Source organism: Podarcis bocagei (assembly GCF_964188305.1).
Source record: "Podarcis bocagei genome assembly, chromosome: 2".
NCBI lineage: Eukaryota > Metazoa > Chordata > Lepidosauria > Squamata > Lacertidae > Podarcis > Podarcis bocagei.
In genome coordinates, this window is record NC_138126.1 from 5,180,508 (window position 1) to 5,199,267 (window position 18,760).

General features: G+C 44.0%; 1 protein-coding gene across 1 annotated transcript in view; it reads right to left on the reverse strand.

Moving 5' to 3' along the window:
• Positions 1–18,760, reverse strand: part of LOC308579728 (vomeronasal type-2 receptor 26-like) — a gene marked incomplete at its 3' end in the record, with an annotated part of 150,888 nt that overhangs the window by 112,085 nt on the left and 20,043 nt on the right. The window contains exons 3-5 of the mRNA XM_081180660.1: positions 12,033–12,839; positions 10,117–10,344; positions 9,553–9,679 (exon numbers count right to left, since the gene is read on the reverse strand). Of these exons, the coding sequence (XP_081036786.1) occupies positions 9,553–9,679; positions 10,117–10,344; positions 12,033–12,776 (1,099 nt within the window). The 5' untranslated portion in view covers positions 12,777–12,839. The remainder of the gene's footprint in view (positions 1–9,552; positions 9,680–10,116; positions 10,345–12,032; positions 12,840–18,760) is intronic.

Here is an 18,760-nt window from a genome sequence, read left to right on the forward strand (position 1 = left end):
CTGGCACCACAGAGCCAACCTATATTTGCCTTCCAGTGGGAAGACCCTTTGACAGGAACAAAAGGCCAGCTAACCTGGACAAGATTGCCCCAGGGATTCAAAAATTCCCCAACTTTATTTGGCACTGCCTTGGCGAAGGATCTAACAAGTTACCCCTCAATACCTGGAGAAAAGGTGGTTCTGCAATATGTAGATGACCTTATACTAGCAGCAAAGGATTTTGATACCTGTAAAGAAGGTACAGAGGAACTGCTCCACTTGCTCTGGCAAGCTGGCTACCGAGTTTCCCAGAAAAAGGCACAGTTATGTTTAGAAAAGGTCAAATATTTGGGCTTTGACATCTCACACCAACAACGAGCATTGAGACCAGAGAGGAAAGAAGCTATTTGCCTTATCAAGGAACCTACCACAAGGAAACAACTCAGAGGATTCCTGGGAACAGCAGGGTTTTGTAGACTATGGATACCTGATTTCAGCAGTCTGGCCAAGCCCTTACATGAAAGCACTCGAGGTGCAGAAAAGGACCCATTCGTATGGGGACCTGAGCAGCAACAAGCCTTTTTAGTTATCAAACAACGACTTATGGAGGCCCCAGCCCTTGGACTGCCTAATTCGGAAAAACCCTTTCAGCTGTATGTACATGAACAGAATGGGATTGCAGCGGCAGTCCTGACCCAGAGATTAGGAAGTTGGAACCGTCCAGTAGCTTATTTGTCAAAACAATTGGACTCAGTAGCAAAAGGATGGCCTCCATGCCTAAGGGCAGTAGCGGCCACTGCAAGCCTTGTCAAAGAAGCTGATAAATTTACCTTCGGCCAGACGATGTATGTGAATGTACCTCATGCTGTTCTGACGCTCATGGAATATAAGGGTAGTTATTGGCTAACGAACCCAAGGATGGCTAGGTACCAAGGCCTATTGTGTGAAAATCCCAGGATTCATCTACGAGTAGTGAATATGCTCAATCCAGCGACTTTGCTGCCCCTACCAGAGGTAGATGATGAAGAATCACATGATTGTCTCCAAATAATGGATGAAGTTTATTCCAGTAGACCCGATCTGAAAGATGAACCATTGAAAAATCCAGATGTTGTATATTATACTGATGGTAGCAGTTACCTGCATGAAGGTGCCAGACGAGCAGGATATGCTGTGGTCACCAATGAGGAAGTTGTGGAAGCTGAAGCTTTGCCTGCTGGCACCTCAGCACAAAAAGCTGAACTTATAGGTTTAACTAGAGCTCTGCAATTGGCAGCCGGATGTAAGGCAAACATCTATACTGATTCTAAATATGCCTTCTTAACCCTGCATGCACATGGAGCTCTATGGAAAGAAAGAGGTCTAATAGGAGCCCACGGGAAGGCCTTGAAATATGGACCTGAAGTAGAAATCCTGTTAGAAGCAGTATGGGCTCCAGAACAGATTGCTGTAATGCACTGCAAAGGTCATGGACGAGGAAGGGATCCAATAACCAGAGGAAATCATGCTGCTGACAAAGCAGCCCGAGAGGCAGCCCAAAAGCCTGTGGGAGGATTTATAGCAGCCCTCATACCAGAGGTAGTTCCAGAAGAAGTTAAACCTCACTATACCCCAGAAGAGAGGAAGTGGGCTGAACAGGAAGGAGCAGTTGTGAAGGACGGTTGGATGATCCTGCCGGACAATAGGATTTATGTACCTCATCATCTAGCAGGCACAATTGTAAGAAATTATCATGAATCTACTCACCTTGGCGGTACTGCAACCAGAGAGAGTCTCAGTCGGAAGTTGTATATTATTAATCTATCACAATTAGCAACTTGCATTTCACAGAAATGTGTTCTTTGTGCTAAAAACAATCCCAGGCAGGGACCGGTACAACCTCCTGGAATCCAACATGTGGGATATGTCCCCATGGAAAGCCTAATTGTGGACTTCACAGAGGTGGTCCCTTCTAAGGGATTCAAGTATCTCCTTGTGTTTGTAGATACTCTTACCGGATGGGTTGAAGCTTTTCCCACCCGAACTGAAAAGGCACGAGAGGTAACTAAGAGACTCCTCACTGAATTGATCCCGAGGTTTGGGTTACCTAGATGCATTGGAAGTGATAATGGGCCAGCGTTCATTGATCAAGTAGTACAAGAAGTATGTCGAGTCCTACAAGTGAAATGGAGACTGCATGCAGCCTATAGGCCTCAGAGTTCAGGGAAAACTGAAAGAATGAATCGGACTCTGAAAACCCAATTGGCAAAATTAACCCAGGAAACGGGATTGGGATGGGTAGATGTGTTACCCATAACACTGTTTCGTGTTCGGTGTGCACCCACAAAAAGACTTAAGTTGTCACCTTTTGAGCTCCTGTATGGGAGACCGCCCTCCTTTGTTCAGGATATTCCAGCTGATCTTAAACAAATAGGAGACCATGTGACACAGGGACAAGTGCAATCTCTCTCCCGTGTTTTTGTTTCTCTTAACAGGTGGGCCCTCGAGCGCACGCCGTGCAGCATTGCCGAGCCGATTCATCAGTTCCAGGCTGGCGATAGCGTATGGGTGAAAGAGTGGAAACGTGATCCACTTGCACCTAAGTGGCGTGGACCTTACACCGTCTTGCTCTCTACTCCAACAGCGGTGAAGGTAGCTGAGGTGACCCCCTGGATTCATCACTCCCGTTTGAAGAAGTCCGAAGGCAGTTGGACGTGCAAAGGTGACCCCTCTAATCCTCTTAAACTGACTCTCTCCAAAAACCCCTGTATCTAGCCCTACCGGGAACGGGCTAGGTCACGGGCAACATTAGACGACCGGCCTGCTGCAGCCACAACCTGGAAGCTGGCTGACCTGCGCACGCCTGAAGCTTGAGGAGCATCTGAACCAGCGATTGTGAAAGGAAAGATTCTCTTATACAATTAATTGACTGCCCCCCCCCTTGTGGAACAATTATCAGAGATATTACTCATTGGGGATCCTCGGGATATATGTTTTGGTCTTGGTGGTTCCCCATTTCTGTCACTGGGGGAGTTATATTGGGACTAATATTTATTTGCTATCACAATAAGGTAATCTTTTGTGGAAGGAATGCATATGCTAGACATCAACATGATTTTATTATTAATCCTGATCCCTTGGGAAGGGGAAGGGTCCTTGAATCTGACCAAATTGACTAAATATGGATTCCGCCATGACCACAATATGTGGGTAGGTTTAGCTGAAATGGTAGCCAATGTTGCAAATAGGACCAATTGCCTTGTTTGCTCTCTTGGGCCAGATGATTCAGAGGGAGGTATGCCCTTATTACCGATACCATTAGATGCCATTGGTATGGTAAGCGAAATACCACACCAAACAGAAATACAGAATTTCCCCGGATGGAACTCAACTAAACCATTACGAGTTATACCTGTACAAGGGGAATTCTGTGTACATAAATCATCAGATGCAGCTGATTCTACCATGATAGGCTCTTCTCATTGTCACTATACTTGGGATAATATTAAGAATACCTGGGCACACGATACTACCTATCGAACTCGGAATGCCTTGCCCTGTGCACCTCCTTTTATTCATGCATGGAAAGTGGTATGGAACATAACTGTGACAGAAAAAGGCAATCTAACATACTGCACTGTGAACTCTCTACCTCTTTTGCTTTTTCGCCTTCTGTACTCCACGTACCAAAAACCTCAGACCCGATGGTTGTGGTGGATATGTGGAGAATGGGCATACAAGAAACTCCCCTCCAAATGGAGTGGGACTTGTTTCCTGGGATGGGTATTACCACCAATGTGGATTATGCCCACTAATTTGGCCAAGCGTACACGAAGAAACACTGATATTTCTCATATAGCAGGAGGAAGTACCCAAAGTTGGAGCGGTACTGATGATTGGCCACCAGAGCGCATTATAGCCTATTATGATCCTGCCTCCTGGAATCCTGGTGAGCTCATACAAGGGGCACGGGATCCTATTTATAATCTAAACAGAATAATTCGATTGCAAGCAGTAGTGGAACTTGTAACCAATGCAACGGCCCAGAGTTTGAGACTTATTGCACAACAGTTGGATGAAAGTAGAGCCGCCATTTTGCAGCTGAAAATGGGAATGGATTATGTACTTGCCAAGCAGGGAGGCCTATGTGGAGTCTTGAACTTGACAGGGAATGCCTGTTGCTTTAACATTTCAGATAATGGTGAGGCAATCCGTGTGTTGGCCACAAAGATGGAGAATATAGCACATGTCCCAGTACAAACATGGGAAGGATGGGATATGGGATGGCTCACCAATTGGTTACCTAATGTCACAGGACTCAAAGGGATACTATTGTCTTGCTTGTTTTTCTTGACGGTAGTGGTAATGGTTTTATGTATGATGCCATGTATCATTTCATGTTTTAGAAGTACAATTAGCAAGATGGTTTCAAATGAAACTCTACCTCATATCATGGCCCTATACAGAGCTTTACCTCAGGAATATGATGAAGGTCAAGCTATCAAGGACACTTGGGACGAAGGTCCTTGAGCTTGAAAGGGGGGAATGAGGCATCAGGCATAAGCCTGCATTTTATTAATGTTTGATCAGGACTTGTATATTAAAGAGGGCTTAGATTTTCAAAAGTTTCATGCCAGGCAAGAAGGCTAGCTGCTTAAGAAAACACTGACAGTGTTTTCTTCCTAGACAAGGGGCCCCTTGATTGATAGCAGAAAACAATTCTCAAAGTCGTAAAAGCTGAAATTACAGACTGAGAGTAAGGACACTGACCCTACATGTTATAGAAGATAAAAAAGGCAGAGATAAACATGATTAGGAATGAGTAAATAGTAAATCTTCTTTCTAAGGTTAAAGACCAAATGGAGAAGCATCTAGCTGGGAAGTCTTTTTAAAGCTGTTTCTTTCTTAAACTGAGAGAGTTTCAATAAATGTTGGGAAGAGATAATGGGAAAAGCAGCTTGCTGAAGGGGGGGGATGTAAACTGAAGAGGCTTCTTCTGAAACTGTTTTAAACTGAGTTCTTTTTTTTCTTTCTCTCTCTACTTTAAAAAGGCCTTATTCCTTTTAAGAGACTATCTGTGTTGTGTATTAAATATATTGGCTTAAATGTAATTATGCAAAGGATTTAGAAATGCTAGATTCTTATTTTCATATAGTTGTAAGAGTTGTATTTATCTTGAAATTAAGTCAGCCACCAGTCTAGCCTTCCTGCCAGACAGGAAGACGCCATCCAAGCAGTCCTGATATATAGCTGTCAGGCATTTGTTTAGAAACCTTCAAATGAAGGAGATCTTTCAATGTTGATGTGAAACTCAAGATCCTTGACATATGTTTAAGATAAAAATTTAAGATTAACCATTTGTTTTAGAAGGCAATAGGGCAAGGAGGGCAAGAGGTGAGCTGGTAATTAAGATTCCTTGTTGAGACACATGTAAGATATATTACTACTTATTTGTCATTTATAGATGTAACAATATATAGCTCTTTGTGTTCCATATAAGGACAGGAGGATATGGGTGTATCTTTTAGGATTGGATATAGCAATCAGCCAATAGGAAATCCAACCAGGCTGATTGGACAGAGGCAGCCACAGGAGGAGCAAAGGGGGCTGGATTAAGGGAATATAAGTGCTGGCCATAATGGCAGGAAGCCAGGCCAGAGCTTGGTAACCATATACCACTGTGCCTCTCATTTATTTGTCTGACAAATAAATAATTATTTTAATTTCTCTATTGCTGCGTTGAATATTTCATTCCAGCTAAGCGTTAACCACAAGCAGGGTGCTACATCGCCTCCCGTGATTCTCCAATACAGTTTTGGAAGTTCCAGGCAGCTGTAAAAGTTCCAAACAGTTCCATAAAGTTTTAAAAATGCTAATACTTATGAGTAGTAATGTTACAGATACACTGATTCCAACTTTACATTTCGGGGTGACCTTTTTTCACAACTGAGAAGAATTATACCCCTTTTCAGTTTGTTTGTTTGTTTGTTTGTTTGTTTGTTTGTTTGTTTGTTTGTGAAGTCAAAAAGTTATAACTCTAGTGCATACTCTATTTTTCTTGGTTATATGCAGCAACAAGGGCAGCTCCCACTCTTCTTCCTGGCTAGCCCTCCCTTCCCTATTTTGCTCTCCTTTGGCCTAACTGCAGCAAAGGCCATTTTCTTTGCTTTCCGGTCCACCTAAGCAACAGTTGCCCAGGCTGCCCAGAACTGCCTTGTCCTTCACTCTTTTATCTACCCCACCTCCCCAAGCAACAAGCCTTCACCCTTTCCTTTCCTCTTCTTCCTCCTCCTCCTCTGTTTCATTGTCATTCGCTTTCCCACAACATTCCCACCGCTGGAGAGACCTGTCAGGAGTAAGCATGGACCAATGGTACCAAATAGTATGGGAAACAGCCTACTAGAAAAATTAACCAATAAACTGAAACTGACATGGGGACAAATAGAAGAAGACGCCTTCTCCCCTGTATGGCTCCCCTTTATCACATACACAGCCCAACAAGACAATGACAGAAATCCACCAACAGCATACAAATCAATATGGCTAACCTGATCCAAAACACCCACCCACCCCACTCACACACAAAAACAAAGACCACCACAGCCAGCCACAAATGAACAACCACACCCTAGGCCAACCCCAACCTCTCTCACCACCAAAGGAACACAAGTGAACAGCAAAGAACCTGCACAAGCAATGCTGACACCAAACCCTACATATAGTAAGTAAAATAGAAACATCGCCGCCCAACCCCCCCATCTCCCCCTCACCTCTTTCCCCCTTTTCTTCCTAATGCCTCAAAAAATGAAAATGAATTGTAAAAATGTTACATGGGGGGAAAATACGAGAGAGAGACATTGCACACTTTTGTAAATCATCAAATTTTTCATAAAAAACCGCCAAAACATTCCCACCACTGTGGAAATGTCCGCCAGGAGCTCCCCCCTCCATAATATGCTCCCTTCTTTCTACATTCAGTGGAAACATTTGAGGATTTTTCTCAGGAAGTGAAATGAAACGGGGGCATGGGGGAAATTGAAATATTATTTGGGGGTGGGGGTTAGAGATGACAGTTGAGCGGGTAGGTTTCTGGCCAAATGTGGACCTAGGTCCCTGTGAATATGGTCTGAAGGTGCAAAATGTTAACAACACCTTGCTGAGGCTGAAGAGAATAAGCAAAGGCCTAAATAAAGGACAACTGGCTTATTACACCAGAAGCTTAACATGAGTCAACAGTGGGATGCAGCAACTTCTTAATATATTAAATAATAATATTGATGACCCTCCCTCATTGTAAGGTCCCTGCATGGCTCACAACCTTTTAAAATACAGCATTGAAAGGTTTGTTTTTTACTTATACAATTAGGGGGGAAAGATAACAAATTTTAACTCTAATAGTCTGCTTCAACAGAAGTATAGTGTCCAGATCACCATAAATTAAAGCTCAGTGTATCTGAAGAAGTGTGCATGCACACGAAAGCTCATACCAAGAACTAACTTAGGTGGTCTTTAAGGTGCTACCAAGATGACCAAGGGCCAGGGAGGAATGGGGGAGACCACCTCTCCATCCTGACCCTCCCAGGGAGGAGGATGAGGAAGAAAGTATAAAGGGAAGTCACAGTTCAGAGGCAGATGAGGGGGAAAGTTGGGAAATCATGGGAGAGCCAGAGCAACATCAGGCTGACACGTCATTAGAGACCATTCTATACCCACCATCTTCCAGAACCCGGCAAGCCTTAAAAGTAGGAGAGCAAAGAGCTCAAAGACAGAGGGTACTTAGCAGCACCCACAGAGGAGGTGACGATGAATGAGGAAGTGAGAGAGCCGGGGCTGGAGATTCACTTGGAAAAAAGAGAGGGGTGACAGTGGACATCCTTGTTCTGTTCCACGAATAATTACAAAATTTTGGTAATGTGAATTCCCTGTGATCTATGTGATCTATATCTTCCAAAGTATTAACAAATTTTCAGACAAATCCAAATTTCATAAGTACTTCCATTAAGTTGGTTGGTTCTACATGATCAAAGGAGGGTAACGATTTTTTAAATTGAAACATTATTTTTCAAGAACATCACTTCTCTATCTTCTTGAAAAATAATATTTTAAGAATCAGATGCTATCTTTAGCTTTTGCTGTCAGGTGCTCCTTTGTGTTCAGATCAGGTCTCAGCAAAATAATGTAGCATTTGGGAATGAAGATGCAGCCCAGGAGCCCAGCACTGGAGGCCAAGATGGAGAAAACCTGAACGGCTACCATGTATTTCCCCTTGGTGCTCAGGTAGGTGGGAACAAAGGACACCCAAACACTGCAGAAGACCAGCATGCTGAAGGTGATCAGCTTGGCTTCATTGAAGGCCCCAGGCAGATTCCTGGCCAGGAAAGCCACCGTGAAGCAGATGGCCGCCAAGAAGCCCATGTAGCCAAGGGCACCATAGAACATGGCCACAGACCCTTCGTTGCATTGCAGGATGATCTCCCCAGGCTGGGAGTGCATGTCAGAGTCTGGGAATGGTGGCGAGATCCCCAGCCAGATCATGCAGATGACAACTTGGACACAGGAACAGGAAATGACAATGGAGTTGGCCAGACTCTTCCCCAGCCATCTCCTCACTGAGTTCCCTGGCTTGGTGGCCAGGAAGGCCAGAACCACAGTGATGGTTTTTGCCAACACAGAAGAAACAGCAACAGAGAAGATGATGCTGAAGGCTGTTTGTTGGAGAAGGCAGGTCCCTTTCCTAGGCCTCCCAATGAACAGGAAGGAGGACAAAAAGGAAAGCAGGAGGGAGACCAGGAGGATGTAGGAGAGGTCCCGGTTGTTGGCTTTGACTATGGGAGTTTCGTTGTATTTAATAAAGATTCCTAAAACAAAGCTTGTGGCTATGGACCCCAGTAGGGCAAGGGAAAGAAGGACAACCCCCAGAGATTCTTCATAGGCTAGGAAGGTGATATGCTTGAACACACATTGATTTCGGTCCTTGTTTGGATGCTGATTTTCTGGGCATTTTTTGCAATGGTCTGCATCTGCAAGAAAGAGAGAGAGAGAGTAAGTAATATCTAATACACTGGATTCGGCCAAGCCCTGAGCAGTATCTAGCCTCTTGGGAGACAGTTAAGTCTAGTCAAAGACAACTATGGGGTGCAGCGTTCATCTCGCTTCAGGCCGAGGGAGTTTGTCCACAGACAGCTTTCTGAGTCATGAGGCCAGCATGACTAAACCGCTTCTGGTGCAAAAGGACACCATGACGGATGCCAGAGCTCAGAGAGAAACAGGACCTCAGCCCGTCGCGTGGTTTCAAACTGCTGCCCTTCTGATCAGCAAGACCAAGAGGCTTTGTGGTTTAGACCTCCCTCCTTCACATTTGACCATATTTATATATATATGATGTTGATGATGATGATGATGATACATTTTAGAACAATATCGTAAACTATAATCATAAAAAGAGATTGATGATGATGAGAATTTGAACCACCCAGTTCACTCCCACACAAGGCCCATTTCTGGGCCTTGTCCTGCCCAAAAATGGTTTTGAGAGATTCCTGACTGAACCCTTCTCTCTTCCCCAAGGCCAGCCTTTCCCTTGGAGTCACCCACCTTCCTGAGTGGAGATGGTCCCTTCTGCACAGGGAAGACATTCATAACAGCAAAGAGGCTTCCCTTCCTGAATCACCTTGGCGGATCCAGGGCGACAGCTTTCCACACACCTGGAAGTAGGAATGGTCTGGGCACAAAGACAAAGAGTGTCAATGAGAATTGTTCTTTGAGGGATAGTATCTGCTGTAGCATCTAGACTATAGCTTGAAACTAAGCATGTCCCATCACTGTCCATTACATGAATTATTCATGATTAAATTCAGGAAAAAACAAAGGACCTCCATTAAATAAAGTTCTGTATATGGGCCATGAGCTATTCACTACCGATAAAATTCATATAACAACCGAAAAGCAAGGAACCCCCCTTTCCCCAGACACACAGTTTAGCAGGAAGCCTCCTTTGGCACCCAGCTGAGCAGAGGAGCTGTAGGAACTATCTGGAACAACAGCCCAGTGCTGGAGTTGACAGGCAAGTGAGGGCAGCAGCACACTGAACAGGGAGCACTTATTAGAGCTCACAGAAAAGACAGCAAAATGACAGGCATGATTCCCACTCCCCGTCACCTGATTGAGCCACTTGGGCCACACAATGGCCTCCTGGTCGATGGAGCACTTCAGGTCTGGGGATCCCTGTCTGTCGATACTCCCAAACTTCACTCTGAGGACGGATTTATTGGGGAACACCACCCAGTTCACAATGTCCAAGTCGGCTGCCAGCTCCCCGTTCTCATCCAAATACACTCTGTCCATGGAAGAATTGTAGAACTGGGTGTTTCCTAGGAAAGGGTGGAGCTGGAACAGAAGCAAAGATGAGAGCATTTAGAATAAAGGGAAGCATAGGCCCCTGTTTTGCTGGCCCAGAAATGGAAAGTCAGCGAGGTCCCAGCTAAGAGAGCAAGAAGAAGATACATTGAAAGAAGTTTGGAAAGCATTTATTGAATATATGGAAAATAACAGTATACAGCTGAAAACGGTGGCAGCATTAAGATAAATTCAACCACGTAAATAATGTTTGATGGATGTAAATAATGTTTGAATGGTTATAGCAAAATATACAGGGGTGTATAAGATGTAAAATGAACCATGGAAAGAGAAGAAGGGAAGTCATCAGATATTTTAGAGTTTCTAAAATGTTTATTTGGAATTGTTCGATTGAAAATTTAATAAAAATTATATAATAATAATAATATGGAAGCATACTGACAATCCACTTCCCCTTTGCTTAGAACTGGTTGCAAACTCAAATAGTAATGGAGGGATCTTGTCACTTTTGGTTCATACTGTTTTCTCTCACACACACACTCCAATCTTAAATTCAGTTCTTCACATTTCTGAAGCATTTTTTAAGTAATACTAATAGAAACTCATCACAATTCTTCAGCATTTCTGTGTGAATTTCTCCTAGTAAGCATGTTTTTTGAAGGAAGCTGCCCCCTTGGATTGTTTCAGAAAGAGTGAGTTAGGTTCGTTTTTCCTTTCAAGGCAACCTGAATGAAATCTCAAATATGGGCTTCAGCAGGGAAAGGCAGGAGCTTGGTGGAGGGAGCAGAGAGCCAGAGCAGAGTCAAGCGGGTGTGAAAGGAATAGAGATTAGAGACAGCCTGATCAATGTCATCTCCCCTGCCAAAAATAATACCAACTTGCGGGGAAAGGAGAATTGGGCAAATGATGGGAGCAGTTGCTCGGGGAGCTGTGCAATGAGGCAAGAATAAGAATAGCAAACAGAAATGAAAAATGTATATGTATTAAGAAAAGTTTATTTTTTATATATAAATATTTTTATTGATTTTTAGCATACAAAATTATAAAACGTACCACACAGTTTATCACAAATACATTCTTCTTGGACTTCCATCAGCACCTCTGATAATCCTCCGACTGAATCACTTCTTATGCCTTTCTTAACTTAATATTGCCTTTACATCTCTTAAGTATAGAGATGTTTTAAGGAAGGTTTAAAATGGAAAATGGGTAATGTGTTTTGCAAACTTTGGGTTTTTTCCATTGTAGTTTTTTTCTAAAGGGCTCTGGGCTCTTGCTGAGATTAAGATTAACTAACTGGTTGCTGTTCTTTGCTAGCTAACATTTGAGTGTTGTAACATTAGATCATGTGATGAAGGTATTGGATTGCAATATCTCCTTTTTGAAGGGAGTTGCCTTTTTGTCTTTGGCTCCAAAACTCAATAGAGTTTTGTAAAGGAAGCTCTCCTGAAGGTAAGAGAGAGAGAGAGAGAGAGAGAGAGAGAGAGATCCCGAGCCTGTGTTGGACAGAATGATGTTCTCATTCTGTTATAAAGAGTTCTGCCAGTAAAGAGTGAATAATATTTCTATGGGCCTGGATGATAATTCATTTCCAAAAGGAAATGAATGCTTCCAGTTCTTATGCTTCCAATCATTTCAAACTGCACAATATTCAATATCTGCACACTACAATTGATTGTCATGCTCAGTTGAGATGTCTGTGAAGGGAAAGAAAATACCTGCCATGGCTGTAGCCTTTGAAGTCCCATTCTCTGAGTTCCCCTCTGCTTAGATCTAGATGAATATGCAGCATTTAAGGCACGAGCCACGGCTTGCAGAGTGTTGTAGATCCTGTAGCTGTCTAGAGAGAGGATTCTTTCCAGATCATCTTGGGGAAGCCTCTCCAGTTTCTCTCTCTCTCTGCATCTTGTCCGGCCTTTCACTGAGAATGCATGCTTTGAATAGGAACAATTAAAAGCATCCTCCCAAAACTTCTTAATACCAAAGAAAAAGGGTAGAAAATCACCGTATTTTGCCCCTTTACTTGTCTCAGTGAAGAAGGAAAATATACCATGGATGTGTTGGAAAGATATCTCATTATACATCAGCTCCAGGGCGACATCCCACAAAACTGTTGTGATGAAGATTTTCCCAACAATGGATTTCATCAATATGTCAAAAAACTGTTGTATGATTTGTAGTCCATTTAAGAAAAAAGTCATTTCCCCATAGTAAACAAATACATGCACTTGCCTCCACTTGCGGAATGGAAGACGGGGAATGTATACTCCATTTGTATTCGGTCGTTGGATGCTTAGTGAGATGACAACACAGACACCGCTCTTGATGAGCACAGGTGTCAAGCTCTTCAGGAACCTCTCTCCATTGTCGGTGTCTGGTGCAAGGAGGCCAATCAACGTCCATCGGAAGTGCTGGAGCAGCTTGACAATCCCTGGGTACAGGGCTTCTTCTTTGGGGACCATCCGGTAGAAAAAAGGGAAATGCCTCTTATCATTCAGAACATGAGAGACAAAAGCATAAGTGACCTGGGAAGAGAACGGAAGACTTGGATCTGGTTTGATTTCAGATCAAAGCCTAAATATTTCTAAGCCCAACATGAGATTGGGAAGATCTTAGGAAGGAGGAAGGTCTATTGCAAGGACCCTTTGGTGAGAACAGTGATTTCCTTGAAGGTTGTGGCAGCCGTAAAGAAGGCAAATTTGATGCTAGGGATCAACAGGAGGGTAGTTGAAAATAAAACAGCCGATATCATAATGCTATTATACCTCTCTCCATTCCTACCTGTGGGATTTTATAGATGCCCAACACGTTTGAAATCTGGATGGAGTTTTGAGAGTCGGACCCTTCGAGAACAGCCAGTAAGTTAGTCTGTTTACCACAGCTGTAGTTTGGAAAGTTCAGCTGCCCAATGGACAGCATGTCTAGCAAAACATCATAGGTCACCCTTCCATCAAAAAAGTTCTCATGGATGCTGTAGCCCAGGGTGATGTTGGGTAACAGCTTTTGATTCTGGTTGATTGCTTGAATGGCATACAAGAAGGAGAGGAGCTGCCAGTACTTTGTGGGTCCTTTCCTGGGGGGAGAAATTATATACATGCCAGCACTGTCCAAGTAATATTTCTGTTCTGCCTCTAATATTCAGCTCTACCTCTCTTTCAAATCAGAACCAGTGAAGGCAGTGAAGTTCCTGTGTGAGTGTCTGGAGGCGGATGGAGGTTGGATGGCGGCTAACAGATTGAAGCTGAATCCTGACAAGACAGAAGTACTGTTTTGGGGGACAGGAGGCAGGCAGGTGTGGAGGACTCCCTGGTCCAGAATGGAGTAACTGTGTCCCAGGACCAGGTGCGCAGCCTGGGTGTCATTTTGGACTCACAGATGTCCATGGAGGCGCAGGTCAATTCTGTGTCCAGGGCAGCTGCTTACCAGCTCCATCTGGTACGCAGGCGGAGACCCTACCTGCCCGCAGACTGTCTCGCCAGAGTGGTGAATGCTCTAGTTATCTCTCGCTTGGATTACTGCAATGCGCTCTATGTGAGGCTACCTTTGAAGGTCACCCGGAAACTACAACCAATCCAGAATGCGGCAGCTAGACTGGTGACTGGGAGCGGCCGCCGAGACCACATAACACCAGTCTTGAAAAATCTACATTGGCTCTCAGTACATTTCCAAGCTTTTGGAATGGGACACTAAAGAGGACCAGGTAAATTGTGTTATGATAAAATGGGCGAAGGATGTGGGACATAATATATTCAAAGTGTTGGTGCTGACGTTTAAGCCCTAAATGGACTCGGTCCAGTATACCTGAAGGAGCGTCTCCACCCCCATCATTCTGCCCGGACACTGAGGTCCAGCGCCATGGGCCTTCTGGCGGTTCCCTCACGCCAAGAAGCCAAGTTACAGGGAACCAGGTAGATGGCCTTCTCGGTAGTGGCACCCGCCCTGTGGAACACCCTCCCACCAGATGCCAAAGAGAAGAACAACCACCAGACTTTTAGAAGACATCTGAAGGCAGCCCTGTTTAGGGAAGCTTTTAATGTTTAACAGACCACTGTATTTTAATATTTTGTTGGAAGCTGCCCAGAGTGGCTGGGGAAAGCCAGCCAGATGGGTGGGGTATAAAATTATTATTATTATTATTATTATTATTATTATTAATCTAAGACAGTGATTAAAAGATCCAGAAAGCACTACCATAATTCTGCTTTGAGAAAGTAGATTCCCCCCCCCATGTATATTAAACCTAAGGCAGAAAGACACCCTTCTCCTACCATCATTTTTCAGAAAAATCCTGCAGAATCAGCCCAGAGGCTCATCTGTTCCAGCATCCTCAAGTCAGCCAACCTCACATGCAAAACTGAGAAGCAGAAGAACTGTTCCCCTACTTGAGATTCTCAGTTACTGGTACCCAGAGGCATAGTGCCTGTGACAGTGAATGGAGAACATAGCCATTGTGACTGGTTGCCGCTGAGAGCCTCATCACCCCCCAATTTATCTGCCATTGGGATCTCCTTATGTTTTTAAAGGCAGGTACCAGACAATGAGAAAGGCCCCTGAAAGTAACTGGAGATGAGTTGGATCTCATGGAAATGGTAGCAAGTGGAACACCAGGAACTCCATCCCCACAAAAGGTCTTACCAATAAAAGCTGGTGGAAGGACATTGGCTAAAGATATGAGGATGAAACACAGTGTTTGTGGCAGAGATGACCCCACTGATGAGGTGGTCTCCTGGCCTGAAATAATTAGGTGAATCTATCTCATCCCTTTCCAAAGACAAGAGGCATTTTGTCTTCAGTTTCCCACAGTCCCCATAAGGCAGTAGAAGCAGCAGAATGAGAACCATCTTCTTCCTCCCAGGAACAACCACCTCCCTTACAAAGAATTAGAAGTCTTTTGTTGTGGTGCTTGCAAGATGCAGTAACTTTCTTCTCACTAACGGAGCCCTGCAAAGGGGTCACATCTGAAGTGGAGAGAAGTCAAGCCAACCTCATTCTGGTGCAGTTATCATCTGTCCTAAATCTCAGCCCACCCAAGTTTTAGGTGGCTCAGGAGGCATATATCTGCCAGACCTTTCTGCCTCAGATCCATAACATCACGTTTAGTGGACTCAAATGTGATCTTTGGAAGCAAAAAAACCATGCACACTATCATTTTGATAATTATATGTAGAAGAAGTACCACCTCTGCAAGTTCCTAGACACTTTATGCAGCTCCACCTGCAACTGCGGGGCTGAAGAAAAACATGTTTGCAAAAACTCCAAGATCTGCCTCCAAACTGTGAGATGCAAATGCCAAAGATTGGTGGAAAATACCAAGATTAAGAGTTAGAAGTTACCTGAACTATTCTACATGAGCCCTGGCAGAATCCCCCCCGCACTGATGCTAACACAGGATAGGGCTATTCTGATGAATTTGGGAGGTGAAAAAGGGAACTGAAATTTCACGTAAAGACAGAGGCGATTCAGCAGCTTTTTTTGTAGGTTTCTTGTTTTGTTTTTGTTCTTGTTTTTATTATATACTTTTTGGTCTTATCCTGTATTTTTATGCTGTGAACCACCCTAAGATCATTGGGTGAAGGGCAGTGTAGAAATTTAATAAAGAAACAGACAAACAACACTTGGACTTCCAAAAAAGCTTCCAACAATGTGCCTCCTGGGTAAGCTTAGTAGTCATGGAATAAGAGAAGAGGTCCTCTGGTGGATCAGGAATGGAAGTTGCAGGAAGCAGAAAATAGGTTTAAGTGGATAGTTCCTCCAAATGGGGGGGGGGTGCCAGATGTTCTTGACCAAAATCTCGCAAGGACAATCTGGCCACATCATGTTGCACCAACTACAGATTCTGCACCAGACCCCAGGGCAGCCCCAGAAAGAGTGCATTGCAGTAGTCCAGCTCCACGTTTTCCATTACTCCAGTGGTCACAAACAGCCATAGAGGACATGTGGGTCTCTAGTGACAAAGGTGTACCCAAGAGAACCCCCTAAACTATGCCCTTGCGCCTTTAGAAGTGGGAATCATCGAAAGAGCCTACAAATTGTGTGTCAAGCTCCTGTGTTCCTGTCACTCTCTAAGTGATGAAAAACCAGACAAGACAACAGCATAACATTGGGTCCAAATGAGCCACAACTCTATTGATTACAGATGTGAATGGTTTGGAATCGGCATTGCGTATAGCCATTTATTCCACCCCAGTCCATCTGCTGGGGGTGCATCTAAGGGTAATCCACACCTGCCCCCCATGACCTACATCAAGTAGAGTTAACCACCGAGGAGTCCCTGTTGGAGGAGTGCTATGGCCTTAGCCCCCGCCTGGGCATCCGGACAGAAGCAACTCCTCACAGATCCCTTTAACAGAATACCCTTAACCAAGGAGGGGTGGACAGAGGCTGTGTGTTCATGTAAAGACCCCTGGATGGTTCAGTCTCGTCAAATGCATCTATGGGGAGTGGTGCTCATCTCGCTATGAGGCTGAGGGATCAGGTGTTTATCCACAGACAACTTTCCGGGTCATGTGGCCAACATGACTAAACCGCTTCTGGTGCAACGGGACACTGTGATGGAAGCCAGAGCTTGGGACTTGGGACACAATATACAAATGGCAGATTGAGAGAGGTTATGGAAAACAGATTTGAAATTTATGGCACGTTGTTCACTGACATAAAATTATATGAAAATGATGCACTGGTGGTATTTGGCTCCAAATCAAACGAGTTCAAATACCTGCTGGAAGTGTAAAGAAAAAGAAGGTACCTTTTATCATATGTGGTGGATGTGTAAAGTAACTAAAAAAATATGGGAGATGATATATAAAGAATTGGAAAAAATGTTTAAAACAACATTTGTTTAAAAAACCAGAATCCTTCTTATTAGGAATTACAGGTACCAAGATACCAAAGGACCAGAAAAGATTGTTTATGTATGCGACAACAGCCGCACGGATGCTACTAGCCCAGAGATGGAAGGAGGAAACAACCCTGACCAGAGAAGAATGGCAAACCAAGTTGATGGACTATGCTGAAATGGCAAAATTAACTGGGAAGCTCAGAAAGCAAGACAATTGTAAGCAGGTTAAAAACATTAGCAGGATTTTAACCACACTTGTAAATTAATGGAAAGTATGGAGAATTGGGAAAGACAAAATTTGGACAGTTTAGATATGCAGATGTAAATATAAACACTAGTACCCATGGAAGAGATGGGGGGAAGTCAGGAGATTCCGCATAATTTTGGCATGTGAATCTTGTATTGCTTTTTGTTGTATGTTGTATATTTATTTTAATCATTTTTTAAAAAAAACCAACATCAAACTGCTAGGTTGGCAGGAGCTGGGATAGAACAATGGGAGCTTGCCACTGTCACATGGATTCAAACCGCCAACCTTCCAACCAGCAAGCCCAAGAAGCTCAGTAGGTCACACTGCCACCCATGTCGCTGTGTGTTATCGGCATACTGGTGGCCCCTTCCTCCAAAACTCCTCTGGACCGCACCCCATGACTTCATATAGATTTTATATAGCGTATAGATCTTAAATAGCGCTGGGGAGAGAATAGTACCTTGCAGAACTCCATAGCACAAATGCCAGGGTGGGAGTGAGGAGCAGTCACCGAGCGCTACTTTCTGGACATGACATTGAAGATATGAACAGAACCACTGTAATATGGTGCCTCTGACACCCATCTCACTAAGTCAGTTCAGGAGGATACCGTGATTGACGGCATCAAAATTAAAAAAGGGCAACCCAAATGATCACAACATGTCAGGGAATAGTCTAAGGATGAGGACTGGGGAATGCATTCCAGAGATCCCATACTGTTGGAAGGCTCACAGAAGACAGGAGACGGATGTAATGTTTGCTGGTTTCCTGTTCCTTTGTTGTTCAGTTGCTCTCTGCTTTCACAGAGTGAGCATGTATATTTCTTTTCTGTCTGTGTAGTTAGAAATAAAACGCTCTTAGCAATGTAGCTCATACTATCTCGGCTCCTTCCCAGCGTGCTGGATATTTTGCATAATGGGGGAATGTGCTTGGAACCTCACCAAAGGCTCAGGTTGTTAATCACAGACTCAACCAAAACAGAAGCTCAGTCGAATGCAAGTCTGACAGTCCACAGAGCGTTCAGAAGCAGAGAGAGAGAGACAGAAGCTGAACAGCTGAGGGAGGAGTTGCCCAGGTACGAGACAATGACAAGGGAACCCAAAAGGAGGGGGCAGCTAGTTGAGATGTCACTTGAGAGTGTGGGGAACCCCCCTCACCACAGACTCGGAGGTCTGAACATATCAGAGAGCAAAGAAGTCAGAGGGAGGGAGGAACTTCCCATTGGCACCTAAAATGCTACGGAAGTCGGAAGGAGGATTTAGAGCAGCCAACTGCCCTCCTTGCAGATAGCTGTGTATTTCTGCTTGCCACATGATGCTGTAATAAAAGGACTATAAATAGATCAACTGCTTGTTAAT